The sequence below is a fragment of the Xyrauchen texanus genome, chromosome 23 (genome assembly GCF_025860055.1).
Source record: "Xyrauchen texanus isolate HMW12.3.18 chromosome 23, RBS_HiC_50CHRs, whole genome shotgun sequence".
Lineage (NCBI taxonomy): Eukaryota > Metazoa > Chordata > Actinopteri > Cypriniformes > Catostomidae > Xyrauchen > Xyrauchen texanus.
The window spans coordinates 16,139,907-16,157,729 of record NC_068298.1 but is presented as its reverse complement, the minus strand read 5'-3'; the positions used below and the strand labels follow the sequence as shown (position 1 = coordinate 16,157,729).

The 17,823-nt window shown below is 35.9% G+C and overlaps 1 protein-coding gene across 4 annotated transcripts; it reads right to left on the bottom strand.

Moving 5' to 3' along the window:
- Positions 1 to 1,116: 1,116 nt before the first annotated feature.
- mtmr7a (myotubularin related protein 7a) lies at positions 1,117 to 12,304 on the bottom strand. Of its 4 annotated transcripts, XM_052154978.1 has the most exons (16): positions 12,244 to 12,304; positions 12,136 to 12,168; positions 11,790 to 12,039; positions 11,127 to 11,249; positions 10,801 to 10,963; positions 9,642 to 9,799; positions 9,283 to 9,411; positions 6,740 to 6,874; positions 6,494 to 6,626; positions 4,694 to 4,803; positions 4,499 to 4,624; positions 3,476 to 3,525; positions 2,718 to 2,918; positions 2,438 to 2,572; positions 1,923 to 2,049; positions 1,123 to 1,777 (listed from the first exon to the last, which is right to left on the bottom strand). In XM_052154978.1, the coding sequence occupies exons 3-16, from the start codon at positions 11,811 to 11,813 to the stop codon at positions 1,454 to 1,456; spliced, it is 1,938 nt and encodes a 645-aa protein (XP_052010938.1). In that variant the 5' UTR covers positions 11,814 to 12,039; positions 12,136 to 12,168; positions 12,244 to 12,304; the 3' UTR covers positions 1,123 to 1,453. The 4 variants fall into 4 exon arrangements, with proteins under 4 accessions (XP_052010936.1, XP_052010939.1, XP_052010938.1 ...); XM_052154977.1 differs by having other exon boundaries at positions 12,136 to 12,298; XM_052154979.1 differs by lacking the exons at positions 12,136 to 12,168; positions 12,244 to 12,304 and having other exon boundaries at positions 1,119 to 1,777; positions 11,790 to 11,822.
- Between the last annotated feature and the right edge of the window lie 5,519 nt (positions 12,305 to 17,823).

Genomic DNA, 17,823 nt, shown 5'->3' with positions numbered 1-17,823 from the left:
CCCATATCTTATTTCATATATGGGATGTATTTGTTGTATGTATTTTATTAATTATAAATCTTAAACTCAATACTCTGTAATTTTTTTTTAAATTTATAAGCCTAACCAGGGACAGGGGTTGCAAATTTGTCATGGCTAGAAACATGTATGCGTGGCATCTACTTTGTAGGCCTATTCTTTATAAAGCAATGTTCTATGCATTTGTCCCTGTCAAATAAACATTAAAATAAATACAAAATAAATAAAGAGGTGATGCCCTGAACAGACACCGGTTTATTTGATCTTGACCGTCGACTGTGAGTGACGTCTCTTCCCAAGACAAACACGCCCCATAGCATAATCCCACCCTTGACCCTGATTGACAGGTTTCTGTGTAAGGCATAAATGGAAATACTAAGGGAATTAGTATTCCATTTGAGTTTTGGCTGGCTACATACGCGACGCTGAGAAAGTGAAAAAGCAGACGTGGTAATTGAAATTGCTATTTAAATATGACAGGGCCAAAACCGGTAAGATATGGGAAACACAGTTGCAAACGGACTTTGCTTTTCCATTTGAAATCTGGCAGTCACTGTGCGTTCACTTAAACGAAAATGCAAACGGTAATGCACGATTTGCAATTGCGTTTGGATTATGTCACATTTTATTCGTCCACAAATTGAAAACGCAATTGCAAATACAATTTGCAATTCCTTTTGAATAATGTCCGGAATATCATTCCATAGAGGTGGAGAAGTAGGATTAAATAAACTTATGCTACTTCCAACTCCTTTTCGGACATGTATAAGTTAATATTGTTTTGTTTCTTGTCTTATTTTTTATTATTGTATTATTTTTACATGTTCGAAATAAACTTTGAAAATTTTTCATTCATTCATTCTTTTTGGTTCTTTGAATTTGTTTTCAACAAACATATGCTAGGCCAAGTTTTAGTGTGTACAATTTTAAGAGTATGCATAAACACTGTGGTTTCAGAATTTGAAAAGTATGCAAACTACCCAGAACTTGCTGAATGCTCCAAGGAATAAACATCTTTAAATGAGTACATTTACAATAAATAAATAAATAGAATATCATATTCATAATCATTTCACAACAAACAGTATTTTTTATGTAGTCTCATTCAAGAGCATAAGGTGTAAAAAATTAGGATGAAATAATTTATTGTACACAAGTATTTAATGTTAGCATTCATGGCAATGTGAAATCATAAATATAAATCATGTAACATACGTATACACGTACATGTCATGATAGAATAAAACATCACACATTACATACTGTAGTACACCTGCAATGCACAATCAGACAGCTTCTTTAGTGCAACATGAAAAACAGGTCCACACTGTCCAATAACTTTGCATAATTTAAAATACCCATGCTCTCATACTAATCACATAGACGCTTTGGAAATCCTCTAGCTTTCTCTTTTTACAATGTGTGCTGCAGTTGTTTATGCTCTGCTGGAGCTGGTCTCATCGGAGTCAGGATCCTTCACACTGTCCTCACTTGGCAGGGAATCTTCACCAGAGGAATGACAGCTGAATTCAGCCACTCCCAACTCCTGGTCACCATTACCAGCATCTGTGCATTCTCTCTCCCTCTGTTGGAGGTTGAAAACATTGAAAGCGCCACCTACAAATCCACCAATGTAATCCTGAGGTGTATTGGCCAGGCTAATATTTGAAGGTGCAGCCCAAAGTGTCTGCTTGTTGTCCAACACACCCTTCTGCATGTAAAGGGCTTTTGCAAACTCCTTATCCAGGATAGACAGTTTCTGAAAGAGGAAAAAAGTTAATCACTAAAGCTAAAATGTTTGATGAATGCAAATTCTTTATTAAATTAACAAATGTATTAAACTATTTAAAAATGATTAAAAATTATGAAAACTAATGCAAATATGGAAATATATAAAGTTCTACCTGCTCATAGAGAGCTACTTCTTCTTCAAGTTGTTGTGTTTCCACTTTTACAGCAATCAGACAGTCTAGCTCAGATTGACGTGGGTGTAGCTCACGATCAAATCGATTATACAAACCGCACCAGTATCTGAACGCACAACAGACAAATAGTTTTTTTGCAGCTAAAAAAATTAAAGGAATAGTTCACCCATACATGACAATTCTGATGACAGAATAGTGAAATAAATAGCAATATATGTAACAGCTATAGTGTCACATCAGAACCTACAAAATTACATTCATACCCTTTCACGTTTATACAGTACAATTTGGTTCATAACTAAGAGGATAGAATTTTCTTTTTGTAGTTGTAGTGACTTTAAAATGGGTGAATACTTAGGACCAATGCAAGCAACTGTGAGTGAAAAAAACTGAATAAAACCTTTAACAGGAAACATGTATTAAAAGTAATTTTTGTTTGGTAAAAATGGTGAGATCAATGAAGGGCAAAGACAGTTTAACATGCTCTGACATACTTGAAACTGTAGGGGGCAGTACTGGGCCTCAAAAGTCCCTGAGTCTGGCTGTGATCGGGTCTGAACAGAGGGTTCATGAAGTCCAGCTTTTTCTCCCATAAATGAGGCCATATGGAATGTGTTTTCTCTTTGATACTTCAGGAAAAAGAAAATAAATAATTCAGTAGATGCAGAGAATACTAACATCTGTAATACCAATTCGCCACAAAATACCCCATAGTTTAATAACAAAATTATTTTTGTATTTTATTTCATGTAATCAGTTACACAGTATAATTACCAAAGTTCTCTCTTTTCCTTCTGGCTGTTACAAATAAAGTTGCCATAGTGACAGGAATAGATGTGGCTGTGGATGCTGATAAGAAACTTCTCATTGTACTCAAAAGAACATGGAAACTGCTGCATAAGCTGCCACACACATTCCAGGAACTGATCAATGACAGGTGACACTTCCTTGGCTTCTCCATCAAGATGACTGTATCTAAAAGACAGAACAAGAGCCAACAAACAGTAAACCACAAACAATCTGACTGATACACTATAATGATGCACTCAGAAACAGAATTACATGCATAAACAACATTTCAAAATGTTCAGAAGACAATGTGAAAAGTGCTTGCGCAAAGTTGTCGCCACAATGCTACAGTGTTAAGAATTATTGTCAGGGTTTTGTTAAGCAGTTGTTAAATGGTTCTCACTGTTTTTTTAGCATGTTACTATGCAGTTGCTAGGATGTTCTGAGTGGTTTCTAGGGCATTGCATGTGGTTGCATACTGGAGTGTAAAAGTGTAAAACATATTTGACTGTTGCACCACGTCTTGCTGTTTTTTCAGCATCTTGTTGCTTATTTAGACTGCGTTTGAAGTGCAAATAAATGTCAGCTTTTTAAAGCGACACCTGCGTTCTGTTATATGTGTTGTGCTGCATCTAGCTTTTTTTAGTGCAACATGTTCGGTCTGAACGGTCCCCTAAGAAGCTGAATTTTGCACTGCAGCAGTATGTCAGAAAACATATCGATATAACAAAATGAAGGCCAACCTGTGCGAAAACTTGTGTCCAAATGATTCCCAGTCTTTCTCAATCAGCACCTATACACAAAACATGAACATTGTCAAAGTGTGGTTTTATTTCCTAACAGTAAAAAAATGGGTCACATAAATGCATTATATCCACAGCATGTACATGTAGAATCGATTCCTTGGAATTCCCACTCTTCAAGTGTATCAGGAAATGAAATACTAGACAGAACTAATCTGTGCTACAAGGCACATTTCCCTTTCATGTTTATCCCTTATGAGGGCCAGTTTCTAAGAAGTAACAGATGATTCTCCAAAACTGCTATTGATTGAAACGTCTCCAGCAGAGATCCAGCCTCCCTCCAGCAGAGATCTAGCCAGAGTCAATCCCTACGATAAAATGAGTAAGAGCTATGCGCAGCTTGTCAATTATGCCTGAATCATCTTAAACAGTGAACTCTGTGACTGGTGAATAGTAGTTTCTATATTCTATATGTGTGTGTGTGTGTGTATATATATATATATATACACACACACACACACATATAATAAGTCACTATGTTTTTTGAATCTTAAAGAAACATGAATGATGATGCAAACAAATGATGCTGGACCTTCTCTTAAAATGAACTAACTTTTCTGAGCCATTTTTGCACTAACTATAACCAACTGGCGTCAACGTGATTTTTTAAATGGAGAAGTTCAAATGGAGGTGTTCATTAGTTCATCACATTCACTATTTACATATACCACTACGTTTAACACTAAGCAAGTGAACAACTACCTTTTGCTTTCATTTTAAACAGTTTATCTATCATTTTATAATTTTAAACCTAAAAACATGTTTTTGCTTGGGCTATCTTTCTTTAACCCAATAATATTCATACATTTAAAGTGTGGCTAAAGTGTTCAAATTAGAGGTAATCAAATTAATCGTTTATCAACCTTTTCCACCAACTTATTAAAACCCATTATCAGTTGACCTTTAGTTAAAATACTCTTTGGGGCGACTGTACAATAATAAAAAATGAGTGTAGTTGTTTACCATTAATCCCTTGATGGTCCTGTAGTAGGGGTCCAGAAGCACACTGGCCACTGAGCACACCTGTGCTGTCCTATCCCAGCCATCAGAACAATGCACCAAGACACTGACCCCCTCCTCTGCTACAGCCTGTGTGCGTGAGAGCATGCAATCAGTACCAGAGGGGTCTAGTGTTGAACTCTCAAAGATATCTTTTACCTTCAATATGAAGATTCCAGCCTCCAAGATTGATTTGATGTGTTTTAACCATTCTGAATTTTCAACACCCAAGAGAAATTCTTCAGTGGATGGAGAACGCAGTGCAGAAACTATAAAAAGCAAACATGACAACAAATATTTTGAAAAGGTCCAGACAAAATTGACTGGTAAAGTTTGGCAGAGAATGGGGCAATGGCAACGGAGCAAAACACTCTAAACTTCTTCAATCACAAACAAGTTTTATTCAACTTCGAGAATTTTTTTTTAACAAAACAATTTCAAGGTATAAAAGATGTCCAGTATTTTTCTTATGCATTCTTAAGTTTGGATGATTTGAATTTAAACTTAAGTCTATGATTTGAGTTATATTTGACCCCTGTCAAATCCATATGACCTCCTCTTTAAATTGGACAATATTTATTTTGGCTCTACTAATAAAGCTGGTGAATCATATGTATAAGAAAAGTTTTAGCATCCTCTTTATTTTTGTTACTTAAAATATACAGGACTGATAAATCGGCTTTGGTTTGCGAGGTCAAAAAAAAAAAAAATCACATTCTTGATGACAGTTTCATCAGACGGCTCATTAATTATTATGACAACCAAATCAATCTGTATTTCTATAAGTAGCATTCCATCCTTTAGAAACCTACAAAAATATTCACAGTGAGCACTGTACTGTAAGCCTTGATATTGTATGTAAACAATTCAAATGAGATAAGAAAGAGGGCTGGTGACCTCCTATGAGAACACTCCAGATGAGAGCTCAAGCCAATACATTGACAAACTCAATGAAAACTAACAACGTTTCAAGGAAACTACCATTCTAGAAAGAACAAGAGCTCTAATGGTTACATTGGTCCAGCTTTGCTGGAAGGCTAATTTATGAACATTCATCCCGATGACTCCCTAATACTGTCTAGGTCGAAAAGCTATCACGCCCAGTGGATAGAGAACGCAGTGCAGAAACTATAAAAAGCAAACATGACAACAAATATTTTAAAAAGGTCCAGACAAAATTGACAGGTAAAGTTTGGCAGAGAATGGGCCAATGGTAACGGGGGCAAAACACTCTAAACTTCTTCAATCACAAACAAGTTTTATTCAGCTTTTCTCAGGAAAAGAGAACTTTAATATCACTTTGTGATTAATTTTTTTGCTCCACGTGGTCGAAAAGCTATCACGCCCAGTTCTGCTGTTATTTCTTTAACACTGGAGGATATCATTCTCATGCCCTCCTTATCTAAAATGGGGGGAAAGGGTCCCCGATCATAAAGTCAACAAAACAAAAATAGTCAAGAAATAAAAGCCAGATGGATTCAAAGCACCCCTACTAAACTGTCTGCTTTGCAAAGAAACCCTCCTGTGATACAATCTAGTGCTTCATTGGTCTCAAGTCATGGTATTCCAAACTCAGTTCAAATACGACTATGGGAAATTGAAGGAAAGCTGCTAGGTACTGGTTCAAGCTGGTCTAAGAGAAGAGGTTTGCCAAAAGTATGCAGACACCCATTCATTTAAATTCATCCCAAAAGTGCTGAATGTCGTTCAGGTGAGCTTTGAGCAAGCCATTCAAGATCTTCCACATCAGACTCAGTAAATCTCACTTCGTGCATAGGGGCATTGCCATACTTGAACAGAAATGGTATGCCCCATTCTACTGATATTTGTTGCCTATAGGTGTAATTAGAAATAGGGGTTCACATGCTTTTGTCCATGTAGTACCATACTAAAGATGTGACTATTGTGATGGCATTCATTTTCATGCTTAATAACATGGAGACATAGGTGAGAGGATACCCTCTATAAGTTTCTGCTGACTGTTCCTCATCACATGGATGTTTTCAATGCCGATGAACTGGAATTTAATGTTGCAGTAGTTGTCCTCATTTTCATAGCCTTTGCCTGCAGCCCGGTTTGCCATTGCATTTAGCTGGGAATACATAACATTTTTGAAATATCTCACATAACCACATAGGCCACAGTGTCTTTTAAGTGTCTCTTAATTTTGATAATTGTCCAGATACAAATATGAAATGGACTCACCTTGGGTCTAGTGTCCACAACATACATGAACCTGCTGCCTGGATTGGCCTTCATGATGACCTGCAACATTTGTTCATCCTCCAGGCAGCGTGCACTGAAGCCAGAGAGAGGCTGACTGCTGCGACATATCGTGGCCTAGAAAGGTACATTTTTAACGGATGAGTTGGACAGTAAAGTGAGGGAGAAGCAGCCAACAAAAACCCAGCAAACATGTGAACTCATTCACTATTGTTTCAAAAGCATCCCAGGTGGATACTTCATGAAGCTAGTTAAAAGAATGCCCATAGTGTACAGCGCTGTAATCTAGTAAAGCGTGGCTACTTTGAAGAACCTGTTATAATATACAGTAGATTTGAGTGTTTAACATCTTAGAAGGACCTATGGGAATTATGTTGAAACTCAGTGTTATTTAATAGTTTTGATGCCCTTACTACATTTTGAAAATAGTATATGTGGGGGGCCTGTGTATCTCAGCAAGTAAAGACGCTGACTACCACACCTGGAGTCACAAGTTCGAATCCAGGGCGTGCTGAGTGACTCCAACCAGGTCTCCTAAGCAACCAAATTGGCCCGGTAACCTCCTCGTGGTCGCTAAAATGTGGTTCTCATTCTCGGTGGGGCTCGTGGTGAGTTGTGCGTGGATGCTGCAGAGAATATGAAGCCTCCGTGTGCACTATGTCTCCGCAGAAACGTGCTCAACAAGTAACGTGATAAAATGCGCAGATTGATGGTCTCAGATGCAGAGGCAACTGAGATTCGTCCTCCGCCACCCAGATTGAGGCTAGTCACTACACCACCACAAGGACATCGTAAGCGCTTTGGAAATTGGGCATTCCAAATTGGTAGGAAAAGAAGAAAATAGTATATGTAATAATAAAGTATGAGTAGGTTTGTATGTTCCACACTTTTGCATGGTAGTGCAAGTATTTGCACATTTGAATAATTCATCATACTTTCCATCTCAATCTTTCCAATTTTCCACCCCCAGGTCATAAAATCAAGAAGAGCACTGTCCTCAGTGGAATGGGCTCCAATTCATGAGAATTTGGCCATCCTGCTCAAAAACCTCTAAAGGCTGAGTTTGCAATATTACATTTTTAGACATTTTCCTGATCATACTTGGGCTTTAACAAAGCATGAAAAGGGGCAGATATTAAACTGTAACTGACTCCTTTGAGTCCCACCATCATGATCCTTATGTGGAAGTTGCACACAAGCTTCTCGATGTGGTTTGAATTCAAGAGTCCAAAAGTAAACACAGAAAAGACTCCAAGGGGAATATTTGACCTCAATGAGATGAATGTCCTTTACCAGAGAGGCAAACCCACAAGAGTGCAGAAAGAACTTGATCTAGCTTTTAAAATATCCATTATTTTTGTCGTAATTCATAAATCAGGCGTATGCTTCATGACACATTTAGTCTCTTGTCATATTAAAGGAACAGTTTAATGTTCAACTGACTGTGAGTTGGTGTTATGACAAGCTGGAGGAAACCATGTACATTATTAGCAAAGAAATCATATCAAGCTAGAATTTAGAGCTAAAACAAGCCGCATCCCATAAACATGGCCTTTACAAAAAATCTAGTCTGAAAGAAAAAAAAAAAAAGTGTTCTGGTAAACTAGTCGTAAACTTGCCACTTGTTATTTTCACATGCAAACGAGTTTGTGATCCACCTCAAATGTTTGCCAAAAGTTTGCAGTTCTTCACCCCTAGTGAAAGCTAACCTTTGACAACAATGGAAAATTTGCAACAAACTCCCTATTTGCCAAGGGGATTATTTAGAATATTTAGAATTTGATTATAAATAAAAACACTTAAAGGAATTAAAGGAATATTCCAAGTTCAATACAAGTTATGTTCAATAGACAGCTTTTGTGGCATAATGGTAATAACCACAAAAATGTATTTTAACTTGCCCTTCCTTTTTATAAAAAAACATCAATCTTGGTTACAGTAAGGCACTTGCAATGGAAGTGAATGGGAACAATTTCTAAATGTTAAAATACTCACTTTTTTTTTTTTAAGTATAGCGACAAGACCTAAACCATGAGTGTTAACATGATTTTATTGTAATAAAATCGCTTGAGTAAAGTTATAGTTAATTTTACAAAGATGTAATGTCAAAAAACCCTAAAACGACTGTAAAAATGTCAATTTAAACAACTTTACAGCTAAAAAAACAGATGAGTTTTAGCAGAAGAATTAAAGAATTTCACATTTCTACCTTTAAACCTTCCAAAAAATGGGCCATATTCGCTTCCATTGTAAGTGCCTCACTGTAACATTGATTTTTGGTTTTTTAAAGAAAAGGAGGGACAAGTCAAAATTAATTTAAGCGGCAATCAACATGCCACAAATGCTGTTGACTGAGCTTAACTTGTATTGAACATGGAATATTCCTTTAAGAACACAATGTACATGAACCCAGAACCATGGCAGGCAGGGAGAATCAGGACAGGGCAATTCTTCACAGCCTCACTAAAAATGGCAGAAGAATATTGAAGCTGCAGAGTGACTGCCAGATCTAGACTTAGACTCACATGGTTTTCTTTGCAGTAGTATGACAACGTGGGAAATCGACCTCTGCTACGAAACTTGGAGCTGCCTATGATGACAGGGAGGGTGACTGATTTAGGAACAAACAGGTCAGCTGGGTAAGTATCACACACCTGTCAAAAGAATTATAAGATACACACACAAAAAAAAAAAAAATCACATTCTTAGGATACATTTCTTATTGACTTATATTAATTTACATGATGTTGAATTAAAACATGAATTAATCTTTGTCTTTTTAGATTATTTAAATGTTTTTTGCCATTTTAAATTTTAACTACAATCCAGTAGTCTGTTGCAAAAATGATAAATGGTAACATAGGTATTAGGGTAATGTACTAACTCTGTACTCTCGGTTGATGGGAGTGACATGCCATAGTTTATTTGGAAGTCCCATTCGACTGTACTCTGCCTTCAGGTCTAAAAATTGCCACGAGTGTTCTCTTTCAGCTTTGTCAACATTAGGATTAAAAGAAAAGCAATACAATTCCTCGTATTTTTCTGCAAGACAGGAAAAACAAACAACAACGTTCTCCTGAATGAAAGATATGATTATGATATGTATATTAAGTACAGTGGAATCCCAAATTCTGAGACGATATTGAAAATCTGGTATTCAAAATGTAATTTAAACTTGAAAAAAATAATATAAAGATGTTAGGATTTTTTTTTAAATGTAAAGCACCCTCATGTGTATGACATTCTTTCTTCTGCAGAACACAAATGAAGATTTTTTTTAGAATAATTCCTCAGCTCTGTAGGTCCATATAATGCAAGTGAATGGTAACCAAAACTTTGAAGAAGGTCCAAAAAAGACATTAAGGAGGGATAAAAGTAATCCATATGACACCAGTGGCTAAATCCAAATCTTCTGAGGCAATATGATAGACGTGGGTGAGAAACTGATCAATATATAAGCCCTTTTTTTACTATCAATCTTCACCTTTGACCAGCCCCAACCAATAGGTGGCTGACTGTTGAAGTTATTTCCAAACCAGAATGTTGAAGTGAAAGTGTAGATATACAATTAAAAAAAGGACTTAAATATTGATCCGTTTCTCACCCACACCAATCATCAGTTCTAAAGATATGGATTTAACCACCGGAGTCTTATGATTACTTTTATGCTGAATTGTGGGCATTCAAAGTTCTGGTCACCATTCACTTGCATTGTATGGACCTACAGAATTGAAATATTCTTCTAAAAATCTTAATTTGTGTTCTGCAGAAGAAAGAAAGTCATACACATTTCGGATGGCATGAGGGTGAGTAAGTGATGAGATCATTTTAATTTTTGGGTGAACTACCCTTTAATTTTTAGATCAACTTTTTACTCAAATTGTTATGTAGAATAGATTATACTATTTTGAATTATAAAAATGCTAAATAGAATAAACCCCTTTTCATTGGTCTCAGACTTATCCATGAGATGGCATTGCCATCACAGCAAATGTTTAAAAAATTATGCCAAAACGTGCACTAGGTGACATTACAAAGCCCACCTGGCTTGGAGAGACGCATGAGTGAAATGAACACATCATGGCAGAAGCTCTCTTGAGGAATGATAAACTGTATGAGCTGAAAGTTCTTGCAGTGAACCAATAAAGGGTACCCGCTCTGAGATGCTTTCTGCTTTACCACATTATTCACTAAACTGTGCAGAACCTGTGATTTAAAAATACAGTGCCATATATAACAACATACCAATATATTGTAACAATAAATTCTATATAACTAGGTATAACAATTACCTCCAAATGACTTACTTATGATGACATACCAATGATGTCAAAAGATGTTTGTGCAAAACATGTGACAGATCACTTACCCACAGCTCATTTCTGACCTCAGATCCTTTACCTACAAAGATAGTGTGTGTAGCAGTCAGGTAAAGTGTGCCCAACTGAGTTCTTTGAGAGGAGTAACCGGACACTAAACGGACATTTTCAATCTGCAAATCCAATATATAACCAAGGGAAACAAACACAACTATTAGTGATGCACTGTAAAGTACCATGTCACAGAGACCCCCCCCCCCCATGACTTTTAGGCTACTTGTCATAACTGTGCATTAAAATTGAAATATAAACGTTTGCATAATATGCATTGAATTACAAATTGTGATAGTTCACCTTACCCATATTAGTGAACAAACCTCTGGCTTGAATAATTTGATTTGAGAGTTGTCACACTGATTTAGGCTTTAACATATTAAGAAACTAGTCAGATGTAAGGTAGCCTACTGCTTTTATACAATGTTTCCTCTTTGCACATGACATGACGACACTACAGCTAAACCAATGGGTGTCAATTACAATCTTGAGCTCTCACTCACATTTCTGAATGAATGCATTTAAATGTGACAAATATCCCCAGATTGTAACAGTCGTGCATATGGAAGCAATGCATGGAGCTATCATGTGCATGATATCAAAAGAGATTTTACTGGATAAATCATCATTGTATCTGTGGAAGGATGCTGGACATTTACCTTTGGCATTCTGATGTGCTCCATCCTTGATGACCAAACCTCAGAATCGAGCACAATTTATCAGCGTACTGAAATGATAATACTAAATGTCATACTGAAAGAGTGTTCTTATGTCAATTTAAACCAAATATTTGAGAATATGACAAAACGCTGCTTGTTTCGGATGCATAAGGCCCCTCCCGAGTTTGTAGTGATTCACCATCAGGTTTCAGTGCTGCTGTTCCTCCACGTCGCTGCATGGTCCTAAAGCCTTGGGTGTTGAAACGTAAGCCACAACATGGATCTGTTTTAGCTGAGCAACGCGAATTGTTATTTTTTTTTTTACATGTATGCAAGCAATGGTTACCTTGACACACATGCAGCTGTGTCTGATTTTCTTCTGCAGAACACAAATTAGAGTTTTAGAAGAATCCCAGCAAACACACAACGTTCCCCTAACGCTAGTGTATGGTACCTGTTTGGTTATTTGTTCGGAGTGTCTATTCTATTTGCACCCCGGTGTAAATAGCATCTGCCACACAGTGCTGCTATTTGCATCCCAATATTCTGGTGAAACAACACAAATATACGATTAACTAATCAAGATATGTTGCTTCAGTTGCGTGGAGTGTAAAGACGGTACTGACTACGGTTTTCCTGACACCTGCGGATTAAATCCACGGTTTGTTGCTGCAGTAAAGTTGTTTTTATATTGGACATTTATTGCCACTCGCTGAAATTTTCAAATTAAGGGACTGTCGCAAAAGTTCATAACATTTAAAAAATAATAAAAATTCCAAGATTCTAAAATATGCGTAGCATCATACAAATACAATGTAATGGTGTGTGAATGTAATTAAGCGCAGTAGCATAAATAAATAATTTAAAGCTGTGAATAGGTTATTCACTAGGAACTGTAACATTGTTATTATATTGAATTCTAAAATGTTCTTCTAACTCATAGAAACACATAGCACCTGCCATGCATTCACAAACACATGCAACATAGCTTGGAATATTTATTTGATTTTTATTGATTGGTGTAATTGTTTTATGAATTTTTGAAATGTTCAAATCCGGATAATGTCCTGATCATGTTACCTTATGATGTCACACCACCTGTAATGCATTCACACACATCTGACACACACCCTACATAACTTGAATTTTGGAAATATATATATATATATATATATATTGAATATATATATATATTGAATAGAAATACAAAAGATATATATCTTTTGTATTATAAATTTTGGAAATTTTCAAATCTATATAACTTCCTGCTCATGTGACCTGGTGATGTCATACCACCTGTTATATATTTACAAACACTTGACACATATTGTTCACAACTTGGAATTTGGAAATTATTTTAAATTTGTTTATATTAATTTTTGACATTTTCAAATCTATATAAATCTTATGTAGACCTTATGATGTCACACCACCTGTTATATATTTACAAATATCTGACACACATCTTACACATCTTGGATATACACATAGTTTGGTGTATACACATAGTTTGGTGTATTTGTTTAGAAATTATTGAAATGTTCAAATCTATATAACTTTCTGCTCATGTGACCTGTTGATGTAACACCACATGTTATATATTTACAAACACCTGACACACATCATACAATACTTGGATTTTGTAAATATGATTTAGAGTATTTATGGATTTTTGAAAAAAACAAAAAACAACTTAAAACACATTTTTATATGAGCACTTAACGAGTCACAAAGAAAATAAACTTTGTAATATGGCACTTTATGTTCCATTGTCTCCTTAAGATGATTCGCTTATGTTTTCCTATTTTGTAAGTCACTTTGGATAAAATGAATGAATATATGTAAAAAATGTAAATGCTAATTTTAACCAGTTCCTCACTAATATATGGCTTTTGTGACTTGGAATGTATCACACAAGTTATAAGGACAATTGAGTTGATTGAGTATTGTTCTTTTGGATGACATCCACCAGCATCTAATTTCATTGTATGGAAAACATCTGCTTGGATAATCAGCTTAATGACTTAAAATAACAATTTTGTAACATGGGACATGTACAAATAGTATCTGACACTATTTGCAGCAGGGCGCAATTAGTAGGCTATCTACCATTAATTGCACCAGGGTTAGAGTAAAATTATATCTACCACTATTTGCACTGGGGTGTAACTAGCATATATTATTATTTGCAACAGGGTGCTAATAGCATCTGCCTTACTTTAATATACACATAATGTCTGGTGCTAATGTAGCTGAAGAAATGCACAAATCAATGATCAGTTTTCAGTATGGTACAATGTCAGCAAATCTTACATATTAATGGAAAAGTACATCTTATGTTAATTAAATCCACCTGTTAGTGTTTCCCTGGCTGCCTTCAGCCCGAGTTATACCCACGACAGCGCAACCATACATAAGTGGCAAAAAAAAAATTATAGATGGAAATGAATTTATCCATTAAATTATCCTTCACTCCATATCATGTCTGATGATGTGTTTAACTTATTTTGTAACTTACATTGCATATAGCATAAACATCCTTAAAAATAAAAACATTAATCTGAGAACCAAACAGCAGAGGATTAAGTGTAGGCTATTTTATCTTTCATTGACAAGATTTATGAAAACAATACACAAAAAAAGTCTTAATATCTAATGCATGTGTGCTTCTCATGTTAATTTACATTTGCTGTTGCGAATAACATCACAAACAAGATGCAGCCGTGGGCACACTTCATGATATTAAAGGCCTATATAGTAGTGACAAATTATTTATTTTATTGTTCATCTAACTGTTTAATCTAATGTCCATGAAATTTACCTTTGCCATTTCTTTGTTAAATTTACAGATGACAGTGGTGGAAGAAGTTCACCTGTTGTTGTTTTTTTTTTTTCAAGTGGAGAAATTTACCAAAAATGTATCAGTTTTCTTTTGTGTATTTGTTTAACTATACAATATTCTTGCACTTTTATCTATGAAAATGTTCTCATGTTTTTTGTAACATGAAAACATTAGCAGATCGTTCTATTTCCATAAAGAAACCTTTGCTGGCTAACCAAAAACAAATGTTCCCAAGACGTTCTGGGAGCCAAAAATTGTTAGCTGGGATATTTCAGCTCTCTAGGTGCAGACGATGCAAGTAATTGTGGCTAAAATTTGAAGTACATTAAGGCAGGATTAAAGTAATCCATAGGACTCCAGTGGTTAAATCCATGTCTCCAGAAGCAATATGGTATATGTGGGAGAGAAACAGATAAATACTTAAGTCCTTTTTCCAACCAAGTCTCATGAAAATGTTTACATATTTTACAAATTGGCTATTTTGTATGATTTCTTACAAGTTTGTTTGTATAAATTTGTATGCCCGGATGTCTAATGTGGAAGTAAGCGTGAGTTTCACGCACGAGGCATTAAGGACATACTTATTAATATTATGCCATTACCCAAACCCCTTATCTAAACCTAACAATCAGTAGAGTGTGACAAGATAGGTAGCTGGTGTGTGTTTCAGAAGCAAATAATTGTCGTGTATTAGATGGATACGATGTCCAGTGACGTCATTGGCTGTAGTGAAAGTCATAAGAATTCATACGGGTGCAGTTGTACGATATCATGAATTTGCCAAATTTATAAAAGTAGTTTGAATCCTTAAAATTTCGCCATGATAGTGTGTAGCCTTTTTCATTATAAGTCTCCCCCTTTTACCAGCCCCGACCAGTAGGTGGTGATATACATGAAGAATCGAATCGGCAAAAAACAAAAGAGGAAGAACGTGAAAGTGGAGACGTGCAACATTAATGATCAAAGAGAAAGATAAATTAGAAAATTTAATTTTAAAGGAACTTTATTTATATAGCACATTTCGCACACAATGCTAACTCATAAAAAAGATATATAAAAATACATTTTAAAAACAATTAAGAAATATTATTTATAAAAATAAATAAAAAATTATTAAAATGAATAAAAAAAGAAAAAGAACACAGACATTAAAGTAGATGGAGACTGAGTGGTTGTGGTGTAGTGGGCTAAAGCACATAACTGTTAATCAGAAGGTTGCTGGTTCAATCCCCACAGCCACCACCATTGTGTCCTTGAGCAAGTCACTTAAATCCAGGTTGCTTCAGAGGAATTGTCCCAGTGCACTGTAAGTCACTTTGGAATAAAGCATCTGCCAAATGCATAAATGTAAATGTTTATATTAAATAAGCATATCTGCAATGTATTTAGGTCCTAGGCCACTGAGTGATTTATAAACTAGCAATAGTACTTTAAAATAATTTCTAAATGTAACTGTAAGCCAGTGTAAAGACCTGAGGACAATCAATGAATGAAATATAAAATGAATTAAAATCAGTGAAATCAATGAATCTCAGTTAAATTTATTTTGTCTATTGATCATATTGCACCATTTATTTTACAGTTACCCCCACAAGTTTACAGTTGATAACTAGCTATCATGTTCAATGAACCTATCTCTCAGTTCAAACATTCACTGACTCTCTCTCCCATCTCTCTCTACAAAATACATATTGACACTACTGTGACGTCATATGAATCTTTTAGTCAGGTTAATGAGTGAGCCCATTTAGGCAGTTTGTATTGCTGCTTTGTTCAGTACATATAGTATTAATGTTAAGAGAGAAATGGTGTTAAGGACTTTAGGTTGGTTCAGCAACTGAACATTTCTCCTCCAATCGCCATGATTGATTTAGTTCATACTGTTTTTTTTATTTTTTTTTATTATGGGGGACCTTTATATTGTTTGTGTATATTGTTAACATATCAAACAAAAAATATTATTCTATGTCAAAAATTTTTTTGAAACTGCATGTCCTTAGTATGTATGCTCGCTGTGTAGTAGGCACAGAAAATGTACTAGGCTGGAGAAACATTGGGGCCATTCCTCACAGAATCACTGCTCAAGAGGATTTAGGCAAATCAAGCATTTATTAATAAAGAGAGCATTAGTAGATCTTGCCATATGCACACAGGTGATCATTTCAGCCTTCAAATTCAATATAAAGTAGATTTGCCTGTTTTTTTTACTCCCCTTTTCCCCCCAATTTGGAATGCCCAATTCCCAATGTGCTTTTTAAGTCCACATGGTCGTGCAGTGATTTTCCTCAATCCGCCTCTGAGACCGTCAACCTGCGCATCTTATCACGTGGCTTGTTGAGCTTGTTGCCACGGAGACATAGCTAATGTGGAGGCTTCATGCCATCCACTGCAGCATCCATGCTCAACCCACCATCCTCGCCACCGAGAACGAACCACATTATAGCGATCACGAAGAAGGTTACCCAATGTGACTTTACCCTCCATAGCAACCGGGCCAATTTGGTTGCTTAGGAGACCTGACTGGAAGATTAGCCTTTTTAGGAAGATTGTGCTCATTAAGGTGGAGACCAGATCAGGATGTCACTATCCATATCCACCCCGTTCTACATACGCTATGTTATTATACTGGTTTCTTTCTTTGGATATACAAATTTTAACTGATGCATTACCTGCGTCGTCTTATTTGTCTTATTTCTTCAACATCAACCTCTTAGTAAATGCAGTGATGTCAGTTTCTCATGATGCTCAATTTAATGGATCAAATCTGTCTAGAAATTAAATTCTGACAAAGTTAGCATATCATTTTTAAAGTCTGTAATATTTTGCCAAATAGCTGTACTGTATGTGTCAGTCTGTCTCCCTCATGTTTCCCAAGGACTCTTATTTTGAAGTTTTCCCCTGGACTACATCTCCCATAGTGCACTGCCCTCATAAATTCCATCTGTTCCTCAACAAGATGGATATACCTGCTGGTGTCAAGCTCCTCCTCGAGCAAGGGGACCGACCAGTTGAGGATCACATCCATGAGTTTTTACAACTGGTGAATTTTGTGCACTTTAATGATCACTCTCTGGTGGTTTTCTTCAGGACTGGTCTTAATAGTGCACTAAAGGAGCTAATGCCTCCGGCAGATCCTCACTGGATGCTACTCGAGTTCGTGGAGGTGGCTCTACAAGATTGCGGCTCTCCTTT

Bases quoted from the DNA above. Each gene is read 5' to 3' on its own strand.
- mtmr7a (XM_052154976.1), bottom strand. From the start codon at position 11,360: ATGACAAGTAGCCTAAAAGTCATGGGGGGGGGGGGTCTCTGTGACATG. The intron at 6,875-9,282 runs GTGAGTCTAAGT...GTACCTTTCTAG, and splicing joins ACTACTGCAAAGAAAACCAT to GCCACGATATGTCGCAGCAG. The intron at 2,050-2,437 runs GTATGTCAGAGC...TTGTGCGTTCAG, and splicing joins ACTGCCCCCTACAGTTTCAA to ATACTGGTGCGGTTTGTATA.